General features: G+C 42.2%; 1 protein-coding gene across 4 annotated transcripts in view; it reads left to right on the forward strand.

The window, feature by feature from the left end:
* RASSF8 (Ras association domain family member 8) overlaps nucleotides 1-27,859 on the forward strand; it is a 77,149-nt gene that overhangs the window by 37,169 nt on the left and 12,121 nt on the right. For 3 of the 4 annotated variants that reach the window (XR_013774044.1, XR_013774045.1, XM_079304247.1), the window contains exons 3-5: nucleotides 13,571-13,766; nucleotides 25,554-26,443; nucleotides 26,749-26,809. Coding sequence is in view for 2 of the 4 variants with exons in the window: in XM_079304247.1 (XP_079160373.1) it covers nucleotides 13,664-13,766; nucleotides 25,554-26,443; nucleotides 26,749-26,809 (1,054 nt within the window). In the remaining 2 variants the exon portion in view is untranslated. The remainder of the gene's footprint in view (nucleotides 1-13,570; nucleotides 13,767-25,553; nucleotides 26,444-26,748; nucleotides 26,810-27,859) is intronic. The other variant, XM_079304246.1, reaches the window with a different exon arrangement.

The raw sequence follows: 27,859 nt of genomic DNA on the forward strand, positions 1-27,859 counted from the left end.
TTTGTAGTATGTGTTTTATTAAAACTTCTTTAGATTTTTGTACTTTAAAGGAAAACAAAATCAGTCTATTTTTATTCAGTGTTAATCAATAAATAATATAATGAAGAAAAGGAACAGAACTTATTTACTCTGGCAGCACAAGTGGACATCAAATCAGAGGAATGACTTTGGAAAATATTTTTCTTTCAGTACTTTAAATATGAAAAGCAGACAAAAATAGACAAAACTTTTTTTTTTGAAGTTCAGAGTAGGTTTAACAATGCTTTAGGTTGAATTAACTTGCACCAAGTCTTAAATACAGTTGACGAAAATTGTTGTTTTGAGACCCACTTTAGAAGCTTTCACTTGCAGAATGCTACTTTGTTTTTCTGTGTAGTGATGTTGCATTTTCTGCGATGCTTGATAAGCAACAAAACCAGACTCTGTTGGTTTGTGAGCACTGAGACTTCATTTGTATCCTCCAGCTGTTTTGTGGCCTGTGTTTGTCATGATTGAGATGCCTTTGACCTACCAGAGCTGGGCAGATACCTGTGCTGGTTGGGCTAAAAAGCCTGTGTGCTCCCTTCCAGAACCATGGAAACAGTGCAATTCCTTTTCCATCTGAGTGGCCCAGGTCATCAATCAGAAAATACTCTGTTCATTGAGCTTGTGGTTTTCTGCCCTACACCTTTGATTAGTATCCACTGAAGGGCATTAATAGGTGGGAGAAGTTGCTGGGTGCTCTTTGAAACTCAGGGAGAGTTTTGCTGTGACATGCTGCTGAGCTCTGGTTGAGGTAAGGAATGATCTCAAGGGAAAAGTGATGCCTCTCAGGTTCTCATTGCTTCTCCTGCCCATCTCAGCTCTGATGGGTGCACACCTTTCTCCTGCTGCCTGAGCACTGAGTCACTACAGAAAACAAGTTTTGTTTGACAGTGGTATCGCTGGGATCCTTGAGTTTTGCTGCATTCTTTGCATTACAAGAGATACATTTCATCTCTTCTCTCTTCCTCACTCCAGAACTGCACACTGAACAAAGTGCCTCTTGTTTCCTTGCTGTCTGAGTTGCACTTGTTCAGACTGCTGGGGTAGCAGAGCTGAAATTGAAGATACCCTGGCATATGCATCCATTTCTTTCTTCTTCCTCACTTGGTCACATTTTTATTGCATGCAGCTTCTTGCTTTCTCATTTAAGGCTTATTTTCCTTTACTTTATAGTCCTGTGTAAATCTGTCCTTACATAAAACTTGGATCTTATATCCACATCTGAATGGTTTCTTTGCATTTGAAGCAGCAGTTCTTCAAGTATTTGAAATGCATTACCATGCACTGAATACTTTGCAAGTATTTCTGAAGAAATACAGTGGTGTGGTAGTTGGGGGAAAAAAATTATTCCAGTGATTTTTCAGAGTTGGGATTCATCTTGTGCTTGCCAGCTGAGGGCAAACTGAAAATGGAATGTAAGTGGAGACAGGATGTCTGGAAAGGACAGAAGTATTGATAATAAATGACAGGGGGGTGGTGTGTGGAAATGCCACTTCTATGAAGAGACAGTAGTCCCTGGCTTTTCTGCTTCAAAAATATTTGGTTCTTGAGATGTGGGTTGCTGCATCCAAGCCCTGGATGTTGCAGTCAAATCATTTCCTCTTTTGTTTTCATTAATTTATCAGGCTTTGCCAAGGTTTGCATCCTCTCTCTTGCTTTAGAACAGTGGAAAAAACAGAATTATGCAATTTCTGTGGACTTTAAAGTTCAAATGACTTAGTTTGAGTTTTATTAATTTATCAATCACTGGGGAATTCTGTAATATTCAAATCTTTGTAGTAGCAAAATGTGGAAGACCTCATCTCATGGGTTTTTCATGATTCACTGTCATTAAACATTTGAGAGGAAAAATGTGCTTATTACCCAACACACAAGTTTTCCCACTTTATTTACTGCTGTGTAAACATTGAACTGTAGTTTTTCCCAGTCTGGAATTGCAAAGATAGTATTGTTTTTCACACTAATTGCAATGCACATTAGTCATTTCTCTCTCTGGCAGGAAAGAAATTCAGCTTTTTGGGGGCATGTCATTCTGATACAATCTATTCTTTTTGTTTCATGTAGGTTTGGCAGTTCTGCAGACTGCTTCCTATAAAGGATAGTTGCACAATGTTTTAAAAAGTCTTTCTGGCCTTTAAAGAAATAGAGGTTTACATTTTGAATTGTAGTTGAGGAAACATGCTCTAGTATTTGTTATCTTGGAGTGAGGAAGGAAAAATAGCAGCTAAATCAAGTCAAATGCATCTCATTTTTCAAATTGCAAAAATCTTAAAAATACCTGCAAGTTAATATTCAGGTCATTCATAACTAAATAGGAAGAGATATGTGAATGCCTGGCATACCTCACTCTGTAAACCTGGCTTTGTGCTTTCATAAATAAGGATTTTATAGAGAATAATTTAAGATTTCTTTAATATAACCTTTCCTAGGTCTGAGGAGACTCATCTAGTTGTCTTTTAATTCAAATGTTATGTTTTGGGGTTTTTTTATGATTTAAAGCATATCATTAATGCTTTCAATTTTGCACAATTTCTTTTACTTACTGTCTTAACATTAGCACAAACTCTCTGTGAGAACTTCCCCTTGAGTTCTTTCCAGGATTTAGATTGCTTGCTAGGTAATTGTGCTTAATAAGCCTTCTGGCCTACTGATGTTACCTGGTATTGTATATTGCCATAGCTGCATATCAGTAAAGATTAGAAATCCCAGCAACCACTTTTTAAATAAAAGAAAACTGATGAGCTCTTTTTGTTAAACTCCCTCACCCAATTCTAAATCCTCAACCCTGTCTATTAACTTACTCAGTGCTGCCAGTGACTTTCCAGACTGCACAGCCTCCCTCTGTTTCTGTGGAGAAACAGAATCCACAGACACTGGGTTTTTTTTTTTAACTAAGACCAGGAGAAACTAAAAATGTCTTAATCAGATCTCTTGTTTTTGGTTTGTTGTTAGTTTGTTTTTTTTTTTTTTTTTTGGGGGGGGGGGGTTGTTTTTTTTTTCTTTTTAGACTTCTTTAAAGCAGAACTGTGCTTGTCTTGGCCTCTCTGAAAGGTGGCAGAAGTCCCAAAGAGAAGGTGCACTCTCCCCAAAAGGTGAATAGAGTAAGCTCAGTCATCCCAAAAAGCAGTAAGGTCTCACGTGGTGATCCATTGTGTTTTGGTAGGTGCTCTGCAGAAGTGGTTAAGGGACAGTGTGAAGGGGGATAAAGAGATTTAACCCCTTGCTTGGTGGAGTTGCACTTCCATGTGCATGTCTGAGGTGACTCTGGTGAATGAGCCATAGAGTTCACTGGGTAGACTGAGCAACAAGTGAGTAAGAAGGGCAGAGATCAGTGTGGAAGGACTACTGAGTAAAAATAGGCAGATCAAGCCAAGAAAGGAGAGAGCTGCTTTTGGCAAGTCTGCAGACTCCAGAAATCTGTCCTGACATCACTGTGCTGGGCAAATGGACATGATGGGCTTGCTGAGGGTGCCGTGAGGAGGAAGATGTAACCATTAGGAGCTGTGATGAAAGGCTGTGACTGCATGGCCAGCAGTAAGAGGTTCTCTCTCAGAAAGCGCAAAATGTAAATGCTGTCTGAAAATTCAGAGGGAAGTCAATACATGGAAAGTTCTGCTGCTTTAACAATTGTTGCCTCAAAGAAAGAAGGCAGGACCAGGAAAATGAGAACTTTTTTCCCCCTTTGCTATATTGAATTTAACCTGACATCTATTTTCCATTGGCATTGCTGGCTGTGACTTCTGTTAATTGCTGTCAGTTTTTTGGCAGAGAAGCATGTTTTTCCTGAAGAGCTCTTTGCTGGTCCTTTCTGTGAATGCAATTTGTGATCTTTTTAAGATTTCCAAGGGAAGTGTTTTTATTAGCATGTTTGTATCTGTACTTCTCGTTCCTCCCACTGAGTTTTGGGGTTTAGGTGGGTTTCAGCAAAATTTAGAAAGTATACTTACTTTACAAGTATGAAGTTTGTAACAGTTTGCCTAAAATTATAGCTGAATGGAGCATCCTCACCTCCTGAAGTGGAATTCAGTTCTGCAGCCATTCTGTGCAGTGTGGCCAGTTGGCTGAAGTCGTATAGGTGTATCTTGGAGCTGCCTGTGGCACTGCCACAGAACTATAGGAATTCAGACTGAAAATCACTGGAATTTCAAACTGAGAGAGGGCAAAATTAGGAGAGATATATGGAAGAAATTATTCCTGGTGAGGCCCTGGCACAGGTTACCCAAGGAAGCTGTGACTGCCCCATCCCTGGCAGTGTCCAAGGCCAAATTGGATGGGGCTCTGAGCAGCCTGGGATAGTGGAAGGTGTCCCTGCCCATGGCAGGGGGATGGGAATGAGATGGACTTTTCCCAGCCCAACCCATTCTGTGATTGTGAATTAAGTAATGCACTTTGAGTATTTCAGCCCATAAGCTATTGTGGTGTGTTATGATTACCTCAGATTTTGCTCTAATAAAATTAGCTAAGCTCACAATTGTCAAGAGAGGGGAAATACTTAAGTGATCCAGCTGAGTCCTATAAATAGAGAAAAGAAGAAGCAAAGAAGTTCTTTTGTGCCTGGGGAAATATGGAAGTAAGCACAGCCAAGTGTAAATTTTAGAAAGTGATGAGCTCCCCCCACTCATTCATCTTGCTTAACTGTTTAAAGACTCCTCATAGCAATAAGTTCTGTTCTGTCTTGCAGACTTCTCTAGGTTTCCAGGAAAGCAACTTGAAATTTCTTAGGTAATGTTTAATGAATAATGTAGCTGCTCACTGAATAAAGCTTTCAGATTACAATTTTTTGGAACAGTTAGGTTGATTAAGTTGAAAGTGCCTCACCTTGTTTGTATCAGAAATATCATTTCATTGCAGTGAGATTTTGGTAGTCATTCATACTGTGGCTTTAAACTATGTGCATAACTGGCTTAAAACTTTAGTTAATTCAAATTTAATTAGATTTCAGTTGTAGGATGTATTTTGTTTTCTGCATCCTTCAGTGCAAACTTGGAAGGTGAGGAATGGACTCATTTGAATGCAAGGCTCACCACAATATAGAGGAAGACGGTGGTGTGTTTTGGTCTATGTCTTGAAATGTGGGAAGTGTAACAAGTTGCTTGTATATTTGGGTTTTTTCCTGAAATTTGCCCTCAGCACACATTTGAGGTGCAGGGGACACCTGTCTGACAGCTGAGACTCAGGGTGGCTGTAGTCAAATGACAAAGCAAATGCTGCATGTGGGCTTGACAGGAGGTATAAAGAGCAGTTCAGCCCTACAAAACCAAGAGTTAATGTAGGTCTTGCCAAAAGGGAGCAGATGAGCTCACTGCCTCATTAGTGTAAATATTGGCAATTACACACCAGTGCCTTCAGCCCTCAGCTGGGTGTGAGTGTTTGTGGACAAGCTGTGAGGAGAGAGGGGAAAAGTTGAATGGGTGGAGCTGTCTTCCTTGGAACCAGTTTGGAGAATGACCTATTGTGTCTCCTTTGAAGCCAGGGCATCTCGAGGTCTAAGGCAACTTTGAAGTAAGGTGTGTGTTCTGTAGCTTTTGTATAAATATTTCCCCTGCAATGAGCCAGCTTGCTTATTTCTCTGCTCTTTGTTTTCTTTCACTCCCACACACTACTTAGAGCACATTAGAGATGTATGGATGTGACTTGCACCTAATGCTGCTGTTTATTAATAAAGTGGTGTGTAATAAAGCTGTTTTCTCAAATGCACTATATATTTGCTGCTAATGAGGAACAAATACTTACACGGTTTTGGGAGACATTACAGTGCAGTAAATGTCTGCCTGTTGACTGAGATGATGAATCAGGAGATGTTTATTTAATGCACATGTCTTTTTTTGAGCTGTTTGTCACAGCATTTATATGCAGTGCAGGCTCCTTGGCTAACGTATCTGGAAAAGGATATTCCTCTGCCACAGAATAAATCTTTCCCAGCTGCTGTCTGAACCTCTGCTGTGCTTCCACCAGCTATCCTGCTGGAGCCAGTCCAAACAAGGGACACCAAGGGATGAGAGGGGTGGAGCAGCTCTGCTGGGAGGAAAGGCTGAGGGAACTGGGATTGTTCAGCCTGGAGAGAGGAAGCTTTGGGGTGACCTCACTGTGGCCTTGCAGTGCCTGAAGGGAGCCACAGGAAAGATGGAGAGAGACTCTTGACAAGGGCCTGGAGTGACAGGACAAGGGAGAATGGCTTCACACTGATAGAGAACAGGGTTAGATTGGATATGAGGAGGAAGTTGTTCCCTGTGAGGCTGTGGTTACCCCATCCCAGTGTCCAAGGCCAGGCTGGATGGGACCCTGAGCAAGCTGGGATAGTGACAGATGTACCTGTCCATGGCAGGGGTGAGAAATGGATAGGCTTAAAGGTCCCTTCCAGCTCAAACCATTGTGTAATTCCATGATCCAGCCCTTCCTAGAACAGTGGTTGGTCACCAGTGAGGCTGTCTGGGATGAATCCACTCAATCATGCCTCTCTAGGATTGTGATGTTTCATGCTGACAATTTTGTTTGTAGCCAAACTAGAGAATGATGAAAAGGAGTGCTTAATGTAAAATGAAGGTGATACTTCAGTTCTAATCCTGAAACAGTTTCAGGGTTGGGATTTAGTGAGTAAACCTGCTTGAATTGAATTCACGCTTGTATCACAGTAAATCCTGTCTCAAGTGGAAAGAAGTGCTGCATCAGATATTATTTTGATTTGCTGGTACATATCCTAAATATAATGCTCTGAAGTTTAAAACTTTTAGATTTCTGCTTTAGAAACCCTCTGTTTGAAATCTAATAGAAGCAAGGATCCTTGAAACTCTGACTTGAGTGCTGTCACTATGTACAAAACACCCTTGAGTTTTTGTGCCACAAGCTTATGTGGAGTTCAGATCCTTTTTATATCTAATCTTAGAGAAAGGAGAGTATTAATTTCAGAGTTGTTGCTCCTGTTGAATTAATTCAGATGCAAGAGTGTGAAACTTAGTGTTAAAAATGCAAGGTTATGCTGCCAACAGTGACCAAATATAAATGAACTTTAGTAGCCATCTGTTTCCTTGGCTCACCTGCTGACTTGTTTCCTCTCCAATATTTTGTGGGGTTTTGGAAATGTTTTGCAGCACAGTTGGGTCAAGCCTGGTAATACAAAGTATTACAGACTGTGACAGGAGCACTATCACTCCAGCCATCAATCTGTGTTTGTGACAGCTGCTTGGAGCTCACTTTTCTAGGAAAGCCATGAGAATTTTTGACAGAATTCATAATTGTGAAGGTTTGTATTGATGTCATCACTTGTATCCCAAGCTGGATGAATGTTTTGTGCTGCAGTTAAATCTTTAAGTGGTTTCTTCAGATTGTCACATGTGATTTATATTAAAACACTGTGCAGGAAGATGTCCTAAAGGCATAGCACCCTTGCTGAAGTCAGAAATCGGTCTTAGAATTAAAATACTGAAGATAAAAATAAAATTTTCTAGGTGGAAGAATTATTTCAGGTAATAACTGAATAGTTGCCATCAACAAAATCTATCTTTGCAAGAGCTGACAAGAAGTGTGGATGAATGCTTTACCTCCTCCTATCACTCCTCCACTCCTGAAAGAAAACAATTTAATTCCTTCTGCCTAATTCTCACCAATACAAAAAGAAGAGACAATTAGTTTTTTTCTGTGCTGTAGAGATTGCAGCTCAAGGAGAGATTGTAGCTCAGGGAGAGGTTGGGAATGTTCTGTAATTAGGCAAAATACCAGTTGTAGCATTCTGTGCTTCAGAACAGTGTTTCTTTCCCTCATTTTTTCCCACCAAATTGTTAGCTGTATTGCAGCAGGAGAAATTGCAGTGCAAGCAGCAGTTCCCGTTCTAGGCTGCTGAGAGTTCCTGGATGGAAGTCAACTGGTAATTTGTCTGGGAAACTGCAGCTTGGGGAGTTTTGGGTTATCCAGAGGCACGATTTTGTGCAGCCTTGATTGCCAGTAACAACTGTCTGCTCATCAGTGCTTGTACAAGCTCTTGTGTTGGTGCTGTGCTGTCCTCTCAGGTGAGGGAGTGTGTGTGTGTGTTTAGGTATCACTTTTGGGGATATCAGGATTTTTTGGCCTGTTTTACACAGATGTCAGACCATCTTTTGGCCAGTCTCACAGAGGAAAATTCCTTGGTCTTAATCTTTCAAGTTGGTTCTCAACACTGTCATCTTCATGGTTGTGGGGCCTCTGGTTTATTTGTTTCAAGCAGTGCTTATTATCACAGAGCATTCTTCCAGAATAGCAAAAGAATGATCTCCACAAGGGTGAGTTCCACAGAAAAAACCCAAAACACTGGATGCTACCTCTGTGTTAACACTTTTCAGTCAGAAAAAAACTAAGTCATGGCTGATTTCAATCCCATAACCTGTTCCTTTTGGGTTAAAGTTTTGCCTGCAGAAGACTCACTTGTTATTTTTTTACTTGACCTTGCCATGAAATATTATTGCCCATTTACTGATGGGAGGCTGCATATCTTGTAGGATACTTCTTCTGCATCAGTCTAAGGGAGGAGGCTTTTTGGTAAATACTAGGAAGCTTTTTCCCATAGCCAATTTTGTTTTTGTAGTTAACTTCATTTGGAACATGTTACTTGGCTCTGTACCAGAATTCTTCTGGTGAGGAAGACCTTCCAATTGCATCCCTGTTGATGCTTTTCTGGGTGGTTTATAAACTCTTTCTGGATAGCTGGACTGGCTTCTTTGTGCCTGTTTGTTTGGTATTTTCCAATCAAGCCTGACTAGCACTGACTAATTATTCTTTAGTAATGGCTTACAGCACGGTTGGAACAAGCTGTTTGTCCAGGGCCCTACCTGGTGTCATAGTAGGGAAAAACAAGGAACATAACTTGGCCATAGTGCACAGGGAATGGAAAATAAAGGCTAAATGCCCAACTCCAAATTATATTTGGTTATTGCTAATTACAAATGAAAGCACCCTGACTTTCAAGTATAGTAAACCACATGCTGGTGACTTGCTGGGGCTGCAGAAAGTCACTTAACTGGTTGGTCGAAATTCTGCTGCAGCAGGATTTTAGCCCTGATTTGAGGTGCATGATGCTTTCAGGCAGTGTGAACCTTCTATAAGGTAGAAATGAGGTGAAATCAGCATCTCAATTTTAGTTCTCAGGTTTCCTTGTGGCTTAAAACTTATGTCAAGCAAACATCTTGCAAACATCTGCTTGGAATATTCTTTCTTCTTAAATGTTGGAGTCTGATCTGCTTGTCTTTTGTGAAACGTCAGCCTTTTCTATGTTTTGGAAACAAGTTGTAGAGAGGTAGCTAAATAGTAGCATTTATATATGTGTGTGTATATATATTTATATATATATATATGTTGGATTTTCTTTATGCTTAAAAACTGAACAAATATCTGAAAGAGTAAGATACCATCAGCCAATTAGGATAAAAGGGGAATTTAGGGAAAATGCTTAAAGCATGGTAAACAAGGTAATTGAGGAGGCTTCAGGCAAAAGGTAATGGAGAAGTGGGGGAAGGAAGTAGCTGTGGAATGCCAGATTTCCAGTGCTTGGTTCCAGGCAGAACTATGTGTGGCTATGGAGCTGATGGCTGACAAACTGGGGAAAAGCTGTGATCACAGGCGTGCTTTGGCTTGTGTGCCTCCCAGTAAATTAGTTTTGCATTCCTATTCCCAGTCATTGCTGAAATAAGTTATGCATAAGGTGAACTGGTTTTGAACTTAAGGGATTGAGAAACCTGAAGTGAGGATTTTTTTTTTTTCCTCCTCTCCTCAACCCTTCCATTGGCTTCAGAAACAAATTTGCATAGTATTAGAGGTAAAGCTTATTTTGCCTCCTCTAACATAAAAGCACAATGTGCATTCTGGGCACAGATTTCAGGTCAAAAAATATATTTGGGGCTGCCAGATGACCCTCAGTGGGGAGGCAAATCAGCTTTTACTGGTATGAAAGTTAACTAACAGCAAATAAAGAACTGAATACCTATGAAGGAAACCCAAAGGCTAATAAAAAAGTGTTACAGAGTTATATTTGGGAAGCAGAGATAAGCATGTAGCCAGAAAATTTTCTGTTTTTCAGACTTCTCTGTAAACTTTCACTGTATAATCTTAGAACCCAAAACAGTCCTAGATCTGGTTTGGGTTTTGTTTTTTTTGTTTTTTGTTTTTTGGGTTTTTTTCTTTGGTTTGTTTTTTTTTTTTTTTTTTTTTTTTTACTTTCTACAGATGAGCTTTGCTTAGAGGCTCTAATGAGACACAGTGATTTCAGCCCAGATATCTTGTTTCTGATGTGAGTGTATGTTGTTAGTGGCAGATCCCCAAAGGAGTCTTGTGAGCACTCATGGGGCATCTGGAATCCCAGAATCCATGGGGGAAAAGACCTCTGAGATCAGAGTCCAACCTGTGATTGATCCCCACCTTGTCAACTAAACCAGAGCAGTGAGTGTCACATCCAGTTATTCCTTGAACAGCTCCAGGGGTGGGGACTCCACCTGGGCAGCCCTTTTATTAACACACTCCTTTAATTCAGACCTGCCTGTTGGTCTGAGGGATGCACGTACCACAAATTCTTTCCTATTTATTCTATTAAAACTATTTGTCCTGTAAGAAATGAATAGGAATGTTTGCCCTGAGCTTGAACTGATTCAAAGGCACTTTGTTCAGATCATTTGCAGCTTTAGTGAATGCTTTCTTCCAACTTGGAAGTGTCAGCAAATATTTCCTTATTATATGATGCTTCTCTTTAGTTTTTGCTTTTTTTAAAGATGGACAGTAGGAAAACAAATGGACAAACCTGATCAGCACTGAGCACAGGACTGTACATTGTGTGCTGACTGGGGGAAAAAATGCGTTTGCTGGCTTGCTAAATTGAGATAATAGTTTGGATGTTGACAGACAGAAAAACAATTAGAGCTGTCGGATGCTTTGCTGACGTGTGCGTTGTCACATGGAGAGATGGCTTGGTCAGTGCCAGGAAATCTGAACTGTTCAACCCTCAGCAAGTTATTAAGTTAATTAATAAAGTTCCTTACAGCTGGGCTTGGAATGTGAGGTCTGTTTATTTGTGAAGACAACTGGTCCAAGAATAAATAGCAGAGGTCACTGATGAGGCCTGTGAGGTGTTTTCTCAGTCACTGCTATGTTACAGGCTGGTAAAAGATTTTCTTCTACTTAGTTTATTGGTACATTAAAATGGTGTTAACCTGACTGAAGTGTTTCTATGTTTGTACATGGTTAATGCTTGTGGAGATAGAAGTTTTCTTTGTATTACCTTGCTTTATGTGGGAAAATGTTTATCAAAACCTCTTTGGGTTTTCAGATGATTGTTCATGTCTCAAAAGACACTTTCTGTATACATTGATATTCCTAAAAGCAATCACTTTTCTATTGAGCGTGCAAGTCTATTTGAGATCTGCTTTTACTCACAGATTTTGCATCTACTTATGAACAGGTAGGTTTGGGCAGGGATTTTGGGGCTGTTTGCTGGCCTGACTTTACTGCTTGGTGCTCTTCTGCTAAAGCTCATCCTGTTGGTGTGGTGGGCCCCCGTGGCTCTAACAGGCTCAGAGGTTGTTGCTGCCCCAGCCTGTCAGGTGAGGATCTTCCTGGTGTCCTCTGCATCATGTGTCAGTATTTGTCATCTGCTGGGTGAACCATTTGGTTGTAGATGAGAAACCACTTTGCCTCTCTCACCTGGAGGCTGCAGTGGTGCATCTTGTAGATGCAGAAAGAGATGTTCACATCCCCAGGAGAATGCAGCTCTGGTTAGATTATAAATGTGAACAGCAGTTAGTAGTGTTCTCTGCACCATTTCTGCCTCGACATGGTGCAGTTCTGTTCCATCCATCAGCATCATCAGATTCCACCTTTCTTATGTAGCCCTACCCTGCCTTCTTCACTCATCTCTGCTAAATAATTTTCAGATTTCTTTTACTTCATCCCTGTGTTATCCATTTTCCTGGTACTTAATTTGTCAAAAATATTGTCTTTAGTTTTATCACTTTATCCATATGGGATTACCTGAGTACATAAGCTTCTTTTATCGTGTTATCAGAGTTTATTTTCCCTCTATCTGCTTAAGCAGCCCAATTGTCTCATTAGGTTTTCTTTATTTGATTTTGGATTTTTTGTTGGTAGGTTTTGGGGTGTTTGCTTTCTTGTTAGTCTCCAGGGGGTTTTTGAGACTTAAACATCATTATTGGTGGTTTGGTTTTTTGTTTCATTTTTGAGGGAACATTGTATTTTTGAAGACAACAAGTTTTGTTTTGTTTACTATGAATTTTTTTGTGTAGTATCATTGCAGTACCTATGGTAAAACCTAGGAAAAGACAGCACAGTGCTGGCAGGGGTTAAACCATCCCTACAACACCTTCCCTGATGCATCCCCCTGTTTTAGAGGGAGAGAGAAGCAATGTCTGCTTAGTTTGCTTGCTGGGTTCTGGTACAGAATACACAGGTTTGTTGGGAATAGGAACCTTCAGCTGCTTTTGCAGGGACACAATAGTTGGACTGTCATGGATGGATGTAATTAAAAATGTTTACCCCTTATTTTTCTACAGCTCCACCTGCTAGAAGTTATTGGACAAACACTGCAAGCATCTTTACTAGTCCCTGGAAACATTCAGGCAGCATATAGAGGAATAGGGGCACCTGTTACTGGAAAGTTTGAGTTTATTCTGGAGTTGTTTATTTAGTGCTATTTCTCTGGGTGCTCTTTCTGTAACAACTCATAAAATTTTAGGCAATAAACTGTACTGAAACTTTGGGTAAGTCTACAGAAGAGATAGACATGGTTAAAGCATGGGATCCTAGAATAGAATAATAGAATTATTGAGGCTGGACAAGAACACCAAATCCAACCTGCCCAGTCCCCACTTTGTCACCCAGCCCAGAGCACTGAGTGCCACTTCCTTGAACACCTCCAGGGATGGGGACAAACCTGCCTGGGCAGCCCCTTCCAATGCCTGACAAACCTTTCATGATGAAATTCCTCCAGGTATCCAACCTGAGTCTCTGCTGGCACACCTTGAGGCTGTTCCCTGGGAGCAGAGCCCAACCTGCCCAGCTCTCCCCTCCTGTCAGGAAGTAGTGTAGACCCAGAAAGTTCCCCTGAGCCTGCTTTTCTCCAGGCTGAGCTCCTTTCCCAGCTCCCTCAGCTGCTCCTCATCAGACTTGTGCTGCAGCCCCTTCCCCAGCTCTGGTCCCTTCCCTGGACATGCTCCAGCCTCTCCATGAAGTGAGGAGCCCAGAACTCGACACACATTTGAGGTGAGGCCTCAGCAGTGCCCAGGACAGGGGGATGGACAGTCCCAGCCTTGGTCCTGCTGGCCACACCTGGTGCCATTGACCTTCCTGCCCACCTGGGCACAGCTGGCTCATATCCAGCTACTGTTGACCAGCATCCCTTATCCTTTTCTGCTGGGCACTTGCCAGCCACTCAGTCCCTAAAATGTGCAGATGTGTGGTTCCTGCTGTTGTTTTTAAAGAAAAGAGGCTCTCCTACCTGATAGATGTCAAGGTGAAATGTCAACTTTTTGCATTTGTGATTCCTTGCTCTAAACACCAGGATTTTTCTCTCTTCCAGCTGCTGCAGGAAGTCAGCTGCATTGTCTCTGGTGCAACTGCAAGAATGACTTGACTGATTTGCATTCATGGCTCTTGGATGATCTGGTGAACCATGGAGCTCAAAGTATGGGTGGATGGAGTGCAGAGAATCGTGTGTGGGGTCACCGAGGTCACAACATGCCAGGAAGTTGTAATAGCCCTTGCTCAGGCTATTGGTGAGTACTGCCAGGTGGGAAGTGGGGTGAAGCTTTTTTTGTGAAGCCAAACCCAGGGGAGGGGGGGAGCACTGGGTACCAGCAGAGCAAAAAATGCAATGTGCAAACGGGATAATCTTGCAGTGTAAACTTGTAACCTTGGATTCTTCACCTGAGGCTGAAAAGACAGAAAAGAAACATTTTGGAATCAATAACCTTTCCTTCAGTAAAAATTTATTCTCTAAGTAATAATAATCACGCTGCCATTGATTGTTGCAAATACACCTTGGACTAAGGAAGATGCTAAACTGTCAGTATTTTGAGTACCGAAGAAAATATAAAAGCAGTGCAATATAATTGGTTGGCTAATGATGTTCATTGAAATTATACTCATTATTAGTATCTTTAACAATATTGGGAATAGTATAGATCAAAGAATAGATCCTTCAGGGTCTCGTCTGACTCCTGCATGCCACATAACTCACTGCTCATGAAAGGATAACTTGGAAGTCTGTACACTTAGTCCATTGCTGAATAGAAAAGAAAAATAAAATCTTCCAGGCTCTGCCACAGAAAAGTCTTATCAGATATTTCTCAGTAATTAAGACATCTTGAATAAGCCTCAACCGCATCCCATCAATATTTCCTATGCTGATACCTACTGTTTGCTAAAATGTTATAATTGGCTCTACATACTATTTAAGTTCAGGCATTAAAACCTATGTTTTACCTAAAATTAATAGTTAGGCGAGCTTCTGCATTTTTCAGTGTGCCAGCAGTTGTGCTAGATTGTATTAGCAGTCTGACTCAATTTAAAAATAATAATTTTCTAATAAAAAGCAAATTAGGCTTAAGAATGTCAACAAGGTATTCTCTCTGTAAGCACAAAGTCAATTTCTCTGAACTTAATGTTTATTTATCTAAATGTTAAACTTCTAAACATAATTTCCATCTACTTACATCTGATGGAGTGGAAGACTGGTACTTTTTCATTTTATACTTTAAGAGGATTGAACAAAATGCTAGCATGTGTTTATTTATAGGTACCAATTACCTTTTAAGTTTTCATTTTAAAATTATAGAAAGTCAGTTTGTTTCTCAAATCTTGTAGTTGATGTTAAACTGTTAAATGTTTCTCTAAATGTTTCTTTACTGGTTTAGTGGCAGTTTTTTGTTTAACAGTAATTGGTTTATCAATTGCTTCCATATCTCATTTTCTGCCTGCAGGTTTTTTGAGAAACAATTTTGCTAGCATAGTCGTTTTCTAGTCATGATTAATTGATACATGTTTAGAAATAAAGTGATAGTTTCGTTCTTCACTTTTCTTCCAATATCCCTTTTACTTGGTTTCCTTTGCTATCTCCCACAGAAATGTCAGACTCCCAGTCGTAGACAGTAATTTAATGTTCTCCTGTGTAATTTCTCCTTGGGTTTTCTTCTGTATCTCAGTTATTAGCCTGAACTCTGTAAAGACTCCCTCAGCCTTGGAAACACACAGGTTTTGTCAGCTCTGCAGACTTCCTTTTCTGTAACACGTCACCAGTTTGTCTGGGACAGGCGACTCTGCTTCCATGCTGAGATAAATTTTAGCTGCAACCAGAGCCAAATCAAGATAATCCTTTGGAAATTCCTTCCCAAGGCATATATCGTCTCTAGAACACCCCCAGAACAATTTCCCCTCTCACTGGGGCAGCTAGGACAGTATCAAGCACCATATAAATTACCCCTGTGTGCCTTGGCAGAGAGGGCTTCCCCAGCCCTCCTGTCAGGCCATTCATCAGGACAGAGTCATCTGGCTGCCCCTGTGATTTGGCTGTAGGTTCCAGCTTACCAGGACTAATTGTCACTCGAATTTGAATGGGGATCTATGAAAATGGATCCCTCCAGCTCTCACCTGACATTTGGTGGTGGAAAGTAGCCAGTCTTAGTTGGCTTTCTCCTTGCTTGGCTCTGATGGGATTTTCCACTTTGCAGTCTGGCTCCTTCAGCAGTCACATAACTTGGCTGCACTCAGGATTATTTTGTCTGTCTGTAAAATTTGTGAGATGCTCCTTTTGTTTTATTGTGCCTTACAGTTTATTACTAGGTCCTTGACTTAAAGCATACAACACACACAACACAGTTTTCTTCACTGAGCCTGAAAAGTGAATTGCAAGAAATAGATTATTTTCTTGAAGTGCAGTGTCTGGAATATCTACAGACTGGCTTATTTTACAGTCATATCCACTGAGGAAAGCACAAGCTAAAGTTACCTGGATTAAGACATCCATACTTAAGAAGCTTCTCATGAAGTTGCCTTTTTTCTAGACATGTGAAAAATTAAGCATTGTCCTGTATGTCAAGAATAGGACAGTCAAAATTAGTGTAGAGCTGTGGCTAGGAGATACCTTTGGACAGTATCCAGCTCTGCTGCTGGGCCAAGCAGAGCAGGCTGCTCAGGACCAGAGGTAGTTGGATTCTGAAGGTGCACCAGTGTGGAGGCCAGACTGTAGCAGTGCTCACTCACCCTGGCAGCCAGAGTGTTGTTGTCCTTAAATGGAATTTCTTGTCTTCTAAAAAGTGCCTTTTGCTGTCGCTTGATCAAATGCAGGGCTCTGTCTCCTGATCTCCTGCTGTGATAAAAGCAGCAAAAAGGTTTCCATCTATGCACTTTCCAACTCTTCCCCCATGTCATGAAAATTCAGTAACAACATCAGGATACAAAAGTTTCTTTGTTTGTTTGTTTGGGTTTGTTTTTGTTTTGTTTTTTTAATGTTCTAGGGCTATTTTGGCATTTAAAAAAAATTAAGTTATACTGGGCTATGAGCCTTTGTAAGAGGTTCTGTCCCATATCCAATGTCTAATCCTTTGGCCATGGCATTCTGTCATTTAACTTGCCTGGCTAATGCTGTTTGATTCCTTAAGAATTGGAGCTCTTCCAGTAAAAAGTCTCTCTTGGGCTGTACTCCTGATAAATAAATTTATGTTACCTATTCTTGCACTGTGAGCTCCTTCCCTTTCCCCTGCTGCCCATCTCTTGATCACTGCAGAACAGGAAATGACTACCCAAAGTAGGAATTTTGGGGGTTTTTTGGTTGGCTGTGGGGGTTTTATTTCTTCTTTTAAAATTTGTTTGGATTGAAGATAAATCTCAATCTCAAATACCCCCTCATTCTAAAACAAAAAAAAAGGAGAGTTGTTTCCTTTGGTGCCCCAACAGAACTTATTTTTTAAAATGTGTATGTAATTTGTTAAATACAAGAGAGAATAATATTGGTTGGCTGTAACTTTGGATACTAAAATTGTCTGTATCTGTAACTTGGAATTGCCTTAGCTGGAGGGTGGGTCATTGGAATTCTGTTCAAGACAGACATAAAACTATTCAGTTACAAGTTTCCAGAGAGTGAAATCATCTCTCACTGGGATCTTGAACACTTGATACTACCTTTTATGAGTTTTATCTAGGTCTGCTTTATTTTCTTTTTAACTCAAGCTCTTTGCAAGTGACTAGGAAGATTTGTCTTTTTAATACAAATAAGAGAAGTGATTGTTTCATCATGAGAAACAAAGCCCTCACCAAAACAAAAAATGCACCACAGCACACTGTTTAAATAGAGAACCATGAGTTTTCTTTTAAAAATATTTTTGCCAGGAGAGATGAGCTTTTCCAAGATTCATCCTTCTCTTTTTTAAAAATGTGCATTTGACAGTACATTCTCCAATAAGTTTTCTGTGCATAATGTGAAAACCAGAATGGCTTCATATAAACATTGCTTGGTCATTTTGATTTCTCTTGATCATTTTGACAACTGAAAGAAAATTAAAACAGAGTTGTTGATACTTTTAAACTTTGTGTGTGATGAGATGCTTGATTAATCCAGCCAAATGTCTATTTTGAATGTGTGTGAGCATAAGTGACTCCTCTCAATAAATCATTGTAATAGTGAGGGGAAAAGGAGGCATATCCTAAAAAAAGTGAGCTCTTCATTTTAGATTATTGTTTAGGTAAATCTAGGTTAACTACAGAATTTTTTAAATTGGCTTTTACTCATTGTTTTCTATTCCAACCTGAAAAATCAAAAATCTTTCAAAGGAACATGGTGACAAATAGTGCAGTCACAAGTACACTTGTCCTGTTCCTTCCAAGTGCTGCTCTCCCACTTGCAGCCCTCATGAGGATTTTTATTGCATTTGTTGTGATTTCTTTTACCCCTGGAGCCTAGAAGGCATCTCTTCTATTCAGAATGACATGCTTGTTTCCTAGAAAGAGAACATTTCAGTTGAGAGACATGAAGCTGGAATTTCATACCAAAAGAAACCTTCTGCCCTCCTCTTTGTAATTTTCCATGGCAAATAATTAAATTGGCAGACTTGATTTAAATGGTGCTGTCGATTTTGGTGCTTCTGGCTGGAGAATGAGTGGCACTTCACTGAACAAGAAGTACAGGTGGCTCTTTTTAAAATTAAACAAATGCAGTCATCAGGGTTCTTTTGTTAAAAATTATTCCAGTCAAATATTTTTCCTCAAAGATAAATGGAAATTATTTAGTAAAATGTCAGTGCTATCTCAAATTTGTGTTAGAGCATTGTAAGGTTTAGCCAGAGTTGTATCTGAAAAGATCAAACCACTTCTTTTACAAAACTTCATAGTGACAGGACAAGGGGGAATGGTTTTAAACTGACAGAGCAGGTTTAGATTGGATATCAGGAAGAAATTCTTCCCTGCTGGTGAGGCCCTGGCACAGCTTGCCCAGAGCAGCTGTGGCTGCCCCATCCCTGGCAGTGTCCAAGGCCAGGCTGGATAGGGCTCTGAGCAGCCTGGGATAGTGGAAGGTGTCCCTCCTAAGGATCTGCTTAGAATTTTTTTTTTCAATCCTAACATTTCACTGTCTGTCACTTCAAATAGTGACATTAAGAGGGATAAGAAGTTCAAGAAATCTGCACTTTGTGGTGATTCCATGGTGTGATTATATAAACTTTCTGGTTCAGAAATCTGGTGACAATAACCTCACTGAGAGGGACCTGGGCTACTGGATGTGCTTTGCCACATGTTGCTGTGTGACTTGAGCCAAACTTCCCTATTGTTTCACCTATTTAGGACAGATCTCTAAAATAAGTACCTCGGAGTGCTTGGACAAAAGGCAGTTGGAAGTTTGAAGTGATGACTGAGAGCTTTGTTCTGTCAGGTTGTGATAAACTCCTGATTACCCTTGTTTGAGAGCAAGGATAGTAGTGAGGAACTATGGGTTCAGTCCTGGTAAAGACATGGAGAGATGGCTGTGCCTGGGGAACTTAGCAGACCTTCAATGGAGCCTGTATATCTCTGTGGGTATTTCTTCCTAGGACTGGACTCCTCCTCTCACTCATTATTTTCTATTGTATTTCTTACCTGTGGTTGCAAAATATAGCATGAGTTAAGAAATCTGAGTAATGCAAACTGTAACCTCCATTTTGAAGAGTTGGGGTTTTTTTTTTCCCTCTTAATATTGGGTATTTAATGAGTTCTCAGGTAGCAAAAATTGTATTTTTTTTTTTAATTTCTAAGAATGTTAACTTAAGTATCACATAATGAATGACATGTTAGCTTCACATTTCAAAGATACTGCATTCAAATCATCCTGGGTTGATTAAAATTACCAGCAATTACTTTTCTGTCAGTGCTGTTAAAAATTCAGGAGTTAATGGTGTTGTCCCTTTGGTAAGGCAGAGCATTTTCACCCACGTATTCCACGTATTGAGAGTTCTGATAAGATTTTACTCACATGCAATTACTTTTTCTTTGCATTGCCTTGTTTATGGAAGACAGTCCAGGGCTGGAAGGCTGTCTCTGGGAAACCAAGTGGGTCAGAAAGCTGTATCCACATTGTGGAGGGTGTGCATTTTTCAGTGCTCTGAGCAGTGTGGGTTTGGCTTGAGCCAAGTGTTGGCAGGTCCATGGAGACCTGTGTGCAGACAGGTGACTGTGTTTATTTTTATGTACTGTGATGGGTCTGGGGTGCTCATTCAGATTCAGCTCAGGACTGAGACTAGTGCAACTTCCCTTTTTATGTGGCTGTCTTAAAACTTCTGTCATAGGTGCAGATTTTCATTTTTGCCTTTGTTTTCCAAGGCTGTCCAGAGTGCCATCTTGTAGGGCAGACTCTTGGCACAGCTGCTGTGCAGCAGAGGTGAGGGGACCCTTGGGGAAAATGGGAGTTGGAAATGTTCTTACCAGGGAACTTCCCTGGCACTGAGTGCATCCTGGTGGTCTCAGGGAAAGAGGAGCAAGACTGCGTGGAAGGGTTTGAGAGGAGTGGCTGAAGGAGCTGGGGTGGGGCTCAGGAGGGACCTTCTGGCTCTGCACAACAACCTGACAGGAGGGGCAGCCAGGGGAAGTCGAGCTCTACTCCCAGGGAACAAGGGAAAGGACAAGAGGGAATGGCCTCAAGCTGTGCCAGAGAAGGGTCAGTTTGGACATCAGCAGGAATTTCTTAATGGAAAAGGTTATTAAGCATTGGAGGAGGCTGCTCAGGGAGGTATGGAGTCCCCATCCCTGGAGGTGTCCAGGGGATGACTGGATGTGGCACTCTGGGCTGGGTGGCAAGGTGGGCATTGGGCACAGCTTGGGCTCAGTGATCTTGGGGGTTTTTTCCAGCCTAAGTGATTGTATCACCTCTGGTGACAAAGACCTGCTCCTGCTCAACCCAAACCCCTTTTCTAGGGAAGGGAAGGTACCCTCATGTTTAAGACCATTCATCCCACCACTTTTCCTGGAACAGATGTGAGACCAGGGCAGTGAGTCACCTGCTTGCACTGACTCAGTGCTGTAAGTCCTGGCTTTGAAGCATGGGAGACACTTAATGGAAAGATGGATCTTGCTTGGTGCTTGGCATGAACATTTGTAGCCTGATGGAAAAGATAAGACACAGATACTTTTTTTTTTTTTTTTTTACAGAGTGTATAATGCTACCTACATAGAAAAAAAAGGAGGGAAAAAAAAAAAAAAAAAAAAAAAGTAGTGCCTGAAATGCTTTGCTTGTAGAGAATGATGGATTTTTGGGTGGGAGTAATGGGATGAATCATTTCTGCCCCGAAAAAGGGAATGATGACCTCTGAGGTTACAGTCCTGCCAAAAGTGTTGCTACTGCTGCTTTCCTTTGGAGTTTCATTTTTACTTTTGGCAGCAGAAATGGTTGCTCTGTCTACTGTGTCAGCTGCAAACATTAAAGCATATAGAGGAGCTTAAAGTGAGTAATGTTGTTCTTCTACCTTCATGGAGTATAATTTAAAAATCTGCCTCTTGAGAGTCTAAAAAAATGTTCATTACCTTGTACCTATATTTCATTAGTTTAATCACTGTTCATTGTGATGGAATCTGTGTTTAAATTAGCAAATTACATCAATCCCAAGCTAATACTACAGTGGTTGGGCACATGGCACGGGCACTTGGGTCCAGAGTTTGGCTGTGCAGCAGAGCCAGATCCAAGACACTGAGTGCAGTTTGACACTTAATGTCACAGGAAATCCAGGTTCAAACTATTCATGACAGCTAACTGCAGGCTGTTGGAACATCAGCATTCTGGAGTCCATATATTTCCTTTTCTGATGTCTCTCAATTTTGAAATAAATTATTCCTTTGAAGGTGTGCCTGTTTTAATAGAACCTGTGATAAGTTTGTGGTTTTAGGGAGCTGTAGATGGAAACTTAACCTTGACACTGCCCTTTGTGCAGATGCAGTGTGCTTTAGGGATGTAAATATTTATCTACTGTTATTGCTTGTCATTTTTTCTCTGCAAAACAGATACAAGTTCTTGGTGATTGAGATGGTAATACCATATGGTACATGCAGGGTCTCCCCATTCTAGGGACTATGTAAATAAACACAGAGTAGCCCGAGTTGAAAGGGACCCTGAATATCATCCCAGCCCAACCCCCTGCCATGGGCAGGGTCACCTTCCACTATCCCAGTTGCTCAGAGCCCCATCCAGCCAGGCCTGGGACACTGCCAGGGATGGGGCAGCCACAGCTGCTCTGGGCAAACTGTGCCAGGGCCTCAGCACCCTCACAGGGAACAATTTCTTCCCAATATCCAATCTAAACCTGCTCTGTCAGTGTGAAGCCATTGCCTCTTGTCCTGTCACTCCAGGCCCCTGTAAAGAGTCCCTTTTCCATCTTTCCTGTGGCTTCCTTCAGTCACTGAAAGGTCACCATGAGGTCACCCCAAAACCTTCTCCTGTCCAGGCTGAACAATCCCAGTTCCCTCAGCCTTTCCTTCCAGCAGAGCTGCTCCATCTCTCTGATCCCTTGGTGTCCCCTGGCTCCAGCAGCTCCCTGTCCTTCCTGTGCTGGCCCAGGTTGGGTGCAGCCCTGCAGGGGGGTCTCAGCAGAATGGAGCAGAACTCCTTTTCCCTGCTGCCTGTGACCTAGGGGGACCTGAAACAGGGTATGTGCTTTCTCCAGCCCTTGAATTCCTGTTTTCTGAAGAGAAAACTGTAGAACACAGCACTGCTTATGCTTTCTTGGGCCTTTCTGTATGGTTTTCTCTACCATTCCCATCAATACAAGGCTTTGATAGAAGTATTAAAAAAAAAAAATAAGTTCAGTATGTTCTAGTTGCAGTTGAAGACAAGTCTTATTTCAAAAGTTGTAGGGGGATTCACCACTGACCAGTTCACTGACTCTTCCCTGGAGAAACTACAAAATTCTGGGTAGGATTCAACACAGTATTCAGCTGGGAGAAACACACTGTAATTTAAGGAATGCCATACATTGCTGCTACATGGCCATTACCTGAATGCCTCTGTAACTTAATTTTTAAAATAATAAGGTTGCATGAATGAAGGTGGACTGTGTTCTGCCAGGTGCTTTTGGTGTCCAGAAGCTTGTGGACAACACACAGGGCAAGAAGCAGCATGCAGGCATGGGAACTGCTCCTTGTCAACAACCTGGGCAAGCTGCTTTCTCCTTCTCAGTGGTGGCTGCACATCAAAACCAGCAGTTTGCTGCAGGGACGCCTGTGTTCTGAAATACTCTGTCATTAGTTGTGAATTAACTCATTCACCCTTTCATTTGTGAATTAATCCCCTCTAATGCAGGCAAACATCACAGTTGTGGTTGTCTGGGTATTGTTAATCTGCGTCATGCACAGGCTGAGCACTAGAGCTGGGTAATGATCTCTGAAGAGAACAGCTTTGTTTCAGAGCAGTCCTGAGCTCCAGGTGTGGTTGTTGAACTGTGCAAGTATTACTTCTACAAAACACTTGCTTTTATGTGGATCTTGAGTGCTGAGTTCATTATTTAGGGCTGTGTGTTGATTTGGAACCCTAAGCTAAGATGAAAATAGTTCTTGGCAAGTCTGTGCTTAATTCTTTAATTCACCTTTGGTCAAGGTTGTTAGAGCCTTATTCTCCTCCCCCCTCCTTTTTCTTTTCCTTTTTTTCCTTTTGTCTCCTGTTACATTTCTTTTGAGTAATGAATTTAATAGCAGAGTGAATAGGAACTGCACTCTGCTCACTCCCCTAGTGGTACCTACTCCAGTTGGCAATTTCAGGACTTCTTTGAACTTGGCTGTTTCTGACACAACATGAACATTAGCAGCACAACCATGATTACAAGCTGGAAGCTTCTAAGATGAACAAAACAGAGCGGTGAAGTGCAGCCTTTGTCCTGGGGTATGTTTTTACTAAATTTTTCTTCTCCAGGATTTATTGTTAGTATGTTATGGCAAACAGTATTAGGTTTGTTTTTCCTATGACAACACCAATGCCTACTACAAACTATAAATCTACATGGATCAATTGGCAATATTGTGAGTTAGCAAAAATCTCTCAATTTGTACCATATGCCTTATAGACATTTTTTTTTAGATTTTATAGATCTTTATTAGAATATGCCTTAAATCTGTTTCTGAGAGTGTTGTCTAAGCATGTTAGTATGCTGATAGGTTTGGGAGATTTCTCCACTTTTTTTCCTAGTCCCTACCCTGAGTCATTTCTTTATACAGCATTTGGGGTGGTGGATTGCTGTTCTCATGCTGCCTGCCTTGTTTTGCTGACTTGCATCAGCCAAATCTTTCAGCCCTCACTCCTAACTTGGAATTGAACATGGACATTTTGGTCTCTGGGTCAGCCAATCCCTCTGGGATGAGCACGAGCCAAAGCCACCTGCTCTCCAGGCAGTGCCTATGCAGACAATTTTTGTTCTTATTCTTTGCTTTGGGAGCTAATTGTGAGAAAGTGAGAGCAGAGAACATTTCCAATGCAGTAGCTGTAGCTTGGGAAGCTCTTTAGAAGTCACTGTCTGATTTTTAGAGGGGTGCATGGTGTGTTCATCAGCACAGTGCAGCTTGTTTCATACAAATCAGAAGTGAGGAGTTCATGTGAGTGTTGTGATTGGAGATGAGGGGCAGATCTCCAGCCTGAGATTAGGATATTTTTGTGTGAGAAAAGTGTAATGATTGGGCAGACAGTGTAAGCTAAAAGAACACATTGAATGCATTACCACTGATAACTACATTTCTTCCAACTCCTCCCCTCTGTATGACAGGTATGTCAGGCTTTTATGTGCTGATCATTTATCATGAAAATGAATGTAGGTAATGTATTAAAGAAGCTAATGATGTTTTTAAGGTTAATGGCAATTGTGGAGCTGTTCAGAAATTCATTAGCATCAAATGCTTTAAAAGCAGTTGATCTTTCCCTTCTTCTTGTAACTAATGTTGTGGCTTTTAAGTGAGGTTAGTTTGATAGGGGAAACTCTTCTGGAGTGGGAGACTGCTGTATTTCAGAGTAGTGAGAGTGCTTAGAAAAATACCCCATAAGGGGTGTTGGAGGAGGAAGGCTGCTGAACTGAATTTAAGTGCATTGGATAAGAACACAAATAAAACCATGAGCATAAGTTGTATTGTCAGCAGAGTGCTCAGAAAAATTCTCAATACTTACAAAAGGACTCGAGCTCCTTCCTGAAGGCTGGGTTACCCCAGTGGAGATGTGGAAGCTGCCGTTACAGATGATGAAGTTTAACAGCAAATACACTGCCTCTGCATTTGGTATTTCTGCATGGCTGTATGAAAGATCTGGGACTTCTCTTCTTGCTTTTTTCACATTGGGTGTATTTATGTGGTGATTACCAAGGCTGCTGGGTCACTTGCTTTATTCTTCCCTGTGACAGTGCTGAGGCACTGCACAGTTACCCAGAGCAGCTGTGGCTGCTCCATCCCTGGCAGTGTCCAAGGCCAGGCTGGATGGGCTCTGAGCAGCTTGGGATAGTGGAAGGTGTCCCTGTCCATGGCAGGGGGTTGGAACTGGATGATCTTTAGGTCCATTCCAACCCAAACCATTGTGCGCTTCTGCCAATCTCAGTCCCTCCCGACCTGCCGGCAGTTCCGCCGGTTCTCACGGTGTCCATCCTTCTTCACTGCTGCCCTGCGTGGGTTTAGAGGCGAACTCGGTGATGTGCGGGCACCGCGAGTGAGACAGCGTGTGCTGCGACAGGGACGGTGCGCTGAGACAGCGTGTGCGGGCCGGGACGGCGCTGTCCCGGCGCTGTCCCCCCGTGTCCCGGCGCTGTCCCCCCGTGTCCCGGTCCTGTCCCGGCGCTGTTTCCTCGTGTCCCGGTCCTGTCCAGGCGCTATTCCCCCGTGTCCCGCTGCTGTCCCCCCGTGTCCCGGTCCTGTCCCGGCGCTGTTTCCTCGTGTCCCGGTCCTGTCCAGGCGCTATTCCCCCGTGTCCCGGCGCTGTTTCCTCGTGTCCCGGTCCTGTCCCGCTGCTGTCCCCCCGTGCCCGGGGCCGCCCTCACGGGCGGAGCGGTGGCGCCCCCTGGCGGCCGCGCTGACGCTGTGCTCCCTTGCAGGGCGCACCGGGCGCTACACGCTGATCGAGAAGTGGCGGGACACGGAGCGGCACCTGGCGCCGCACGAGAACCCCATCGTGTCCCTCAACAAGTGGGGACAGTACGCCAGCGACGTGCAGCTGATCCTGCGGCGCACCGGGCCCTCCCTGAGCGAGCGGCCCACGTCGGACAGCGTGGCGCGCATCCCCGAGAGGACTCTGTACCGGCAGAGCTTGCCGCCCCTGGCCAAGCTGAGGCCGCCCGGGGACAAGGCCATGAAGAGGAGGGAGCCCAAAAGGAAATCCCTCACCTTCACCGGCGGCGCCAAGGGGCTGATGGACATCTTCGGGAAGAGCAAGGAATCCGAGTTCAAGCAAAAGGTGCTCAACAACTGTAAAACGACAGCGGACGAGTTGAAGAAGCTGATCCACCTGCAGACGGAGAAGCTTCAGAGCATCGAGAAGCAGCTGGAGTCCAACGAAGCCGAGATCCGCTACTGGGAGCAAAAGTACAACGCCAGCCTGGAAGAGGAAATCCTCAAACTGGAGCAGAAGATCAAACGGAACGAAGTGGAGATAGAAGAGGAAGAGTTCTGGGAGAACGAGCTGCAGATCGAACAGGAGAATGAAAAGCAGCTGATGGAGCAGCTGCAGGAGATGAGGCAGAGGATCCTGGAGTGCGAGAGCAAGCTCAAGGACTACGTGTCTCAGATCCACAACATGGAGAGTGGCCTTGAAGCGGAGAAGCTGCAGCGGGAAGTTCAAGAGTCCCAAGTGAATGAAGAAGAGGTCAAGGAAAAGATCGAGAAGGTGAAGGGAGAAATTGATATTCAGGGCCAGCAGAGTCTGAGATTGGAAAATGGCATTAAAGCAGTAGAAAGGTCCTTGGGCCAAGCTACCAAGCGATTACAGGTAAGACTGTCTTTTTATCCATAGCTAGAGAAAGTCAAAAACTCTGACTGATTTCTCTTAGACAAATCTGAAGCTCATGAAAGACAACACAAGGAGTTTACAAAGTGAATCAGGGCAAAAGGCAGAATATATTGCTTTCATTTTCAAATCACATTTCAGTTTGTAGGGTTGTTTTTTTTTTTTTTAAGAGCAGACAGGTTTTTATTACCTGTGTTGAACTTGCTGATTCAAACTGTCTAAGAAAAAAAAGCAGTAATTTGCACCATCATAGCCTTTTCTGAGGATAAACTTCTGATCTTTGCTAGGTTTGTCTGCCACCAAAAGAGATGAATTACAAAGAACAGTCCAAAAGCAGCACCTGGAAAGGTACTGAGCCAAAGTAAAGTACCTGCAACCTTACAGAGCTTTAGTTTTAAAGAATAGCATCTCTCCTTTCCTGGCTGACTCACTGGTGTTCACATTTTTATCTTCTCTAACTCAGTCATTTGTGGCACATGTGTCAAAAGAGAATCCAGTCCCTGTTCTCTTGCTAAAGTTAATGATATCACCTGTAATGTGATAGAGCATGAAAGAATAAAGGAACTCCAGCTGCTAGCTGGATGAGGTGAAGGAAAGATTGGAGCTCCTGGGATTTTTATGTGCCACATAAATAATCCTAAGGCACCACACATCAGTTGGAGTTGTGGTTCTTGCTGATTCCCAGGATTCAGATACCTTCTGTACATTCTGCAGCCCTGCAGTGGCATTAAGGTGATTCCACTGTGGATATGTAAAGGGATTTTGTATCCTTACTCTTGGCTTAGAACCATGTCAGTATGAGCTGTTTTTACTAGATGGGGGGGGGGGGGGGAGTAATCTTTTCATCCAAAATAAAATGCTTGAAAACTGTAAACAGTTTTGGCCATGTTTATCTATGCTAAGTTTCCAGACATGCTATTCTTAAGGATTTACACTGATGGAAAGTTTCAAGTCTTCTTTATATGTTTTGTTTATCCTCAGTGACATTTACTGAGGCTTTGATGGAGTTCAAATTTCTTCTGGCTTGGTTCTTTTCATAGTCTAGGTTTTCTTGGGAAAGTTGCCATCCAATTCAGATCTTCCAATCTTGTTCTAAACCTAAAGGTGCACAAATCTGTAAGTCCACAAGAAAATAAACTTGAACTCTGCATTATGGAGTTTTGGGAAGGAGGAAATAGACAAATATTTTATTGCCTACCCTAAGTTAATGATATCTGCTTAAGCAGCTCAGCCTCTGTGTGTAGGAATAATAATAGTCTAAGACTGTAAGATCTCTGAGAGCTGTAAATTTTGCATATCATGACAGAAATACAGAGATCCTAAATGATCATCTGTGCTTTGAAGGGGTGGGGAACCAGCCAGGCTTTGGCTTCAATGCACAAAACCCTTGCAGAGTAA

The sequence above is a fragment of the Erithacus rubecula genome (genome assembly GCF_903797595.1).
Source record: "Erithacus rubecula genome assembly, chromosome: 4".
Classification (NCBI taxonomy): domain Eukaryota; kingdom Metazoa; phylum Chordata; class Aves; order Passeriformes; family Muscicapidae; genus Erithacus; species Erithacus rubecula.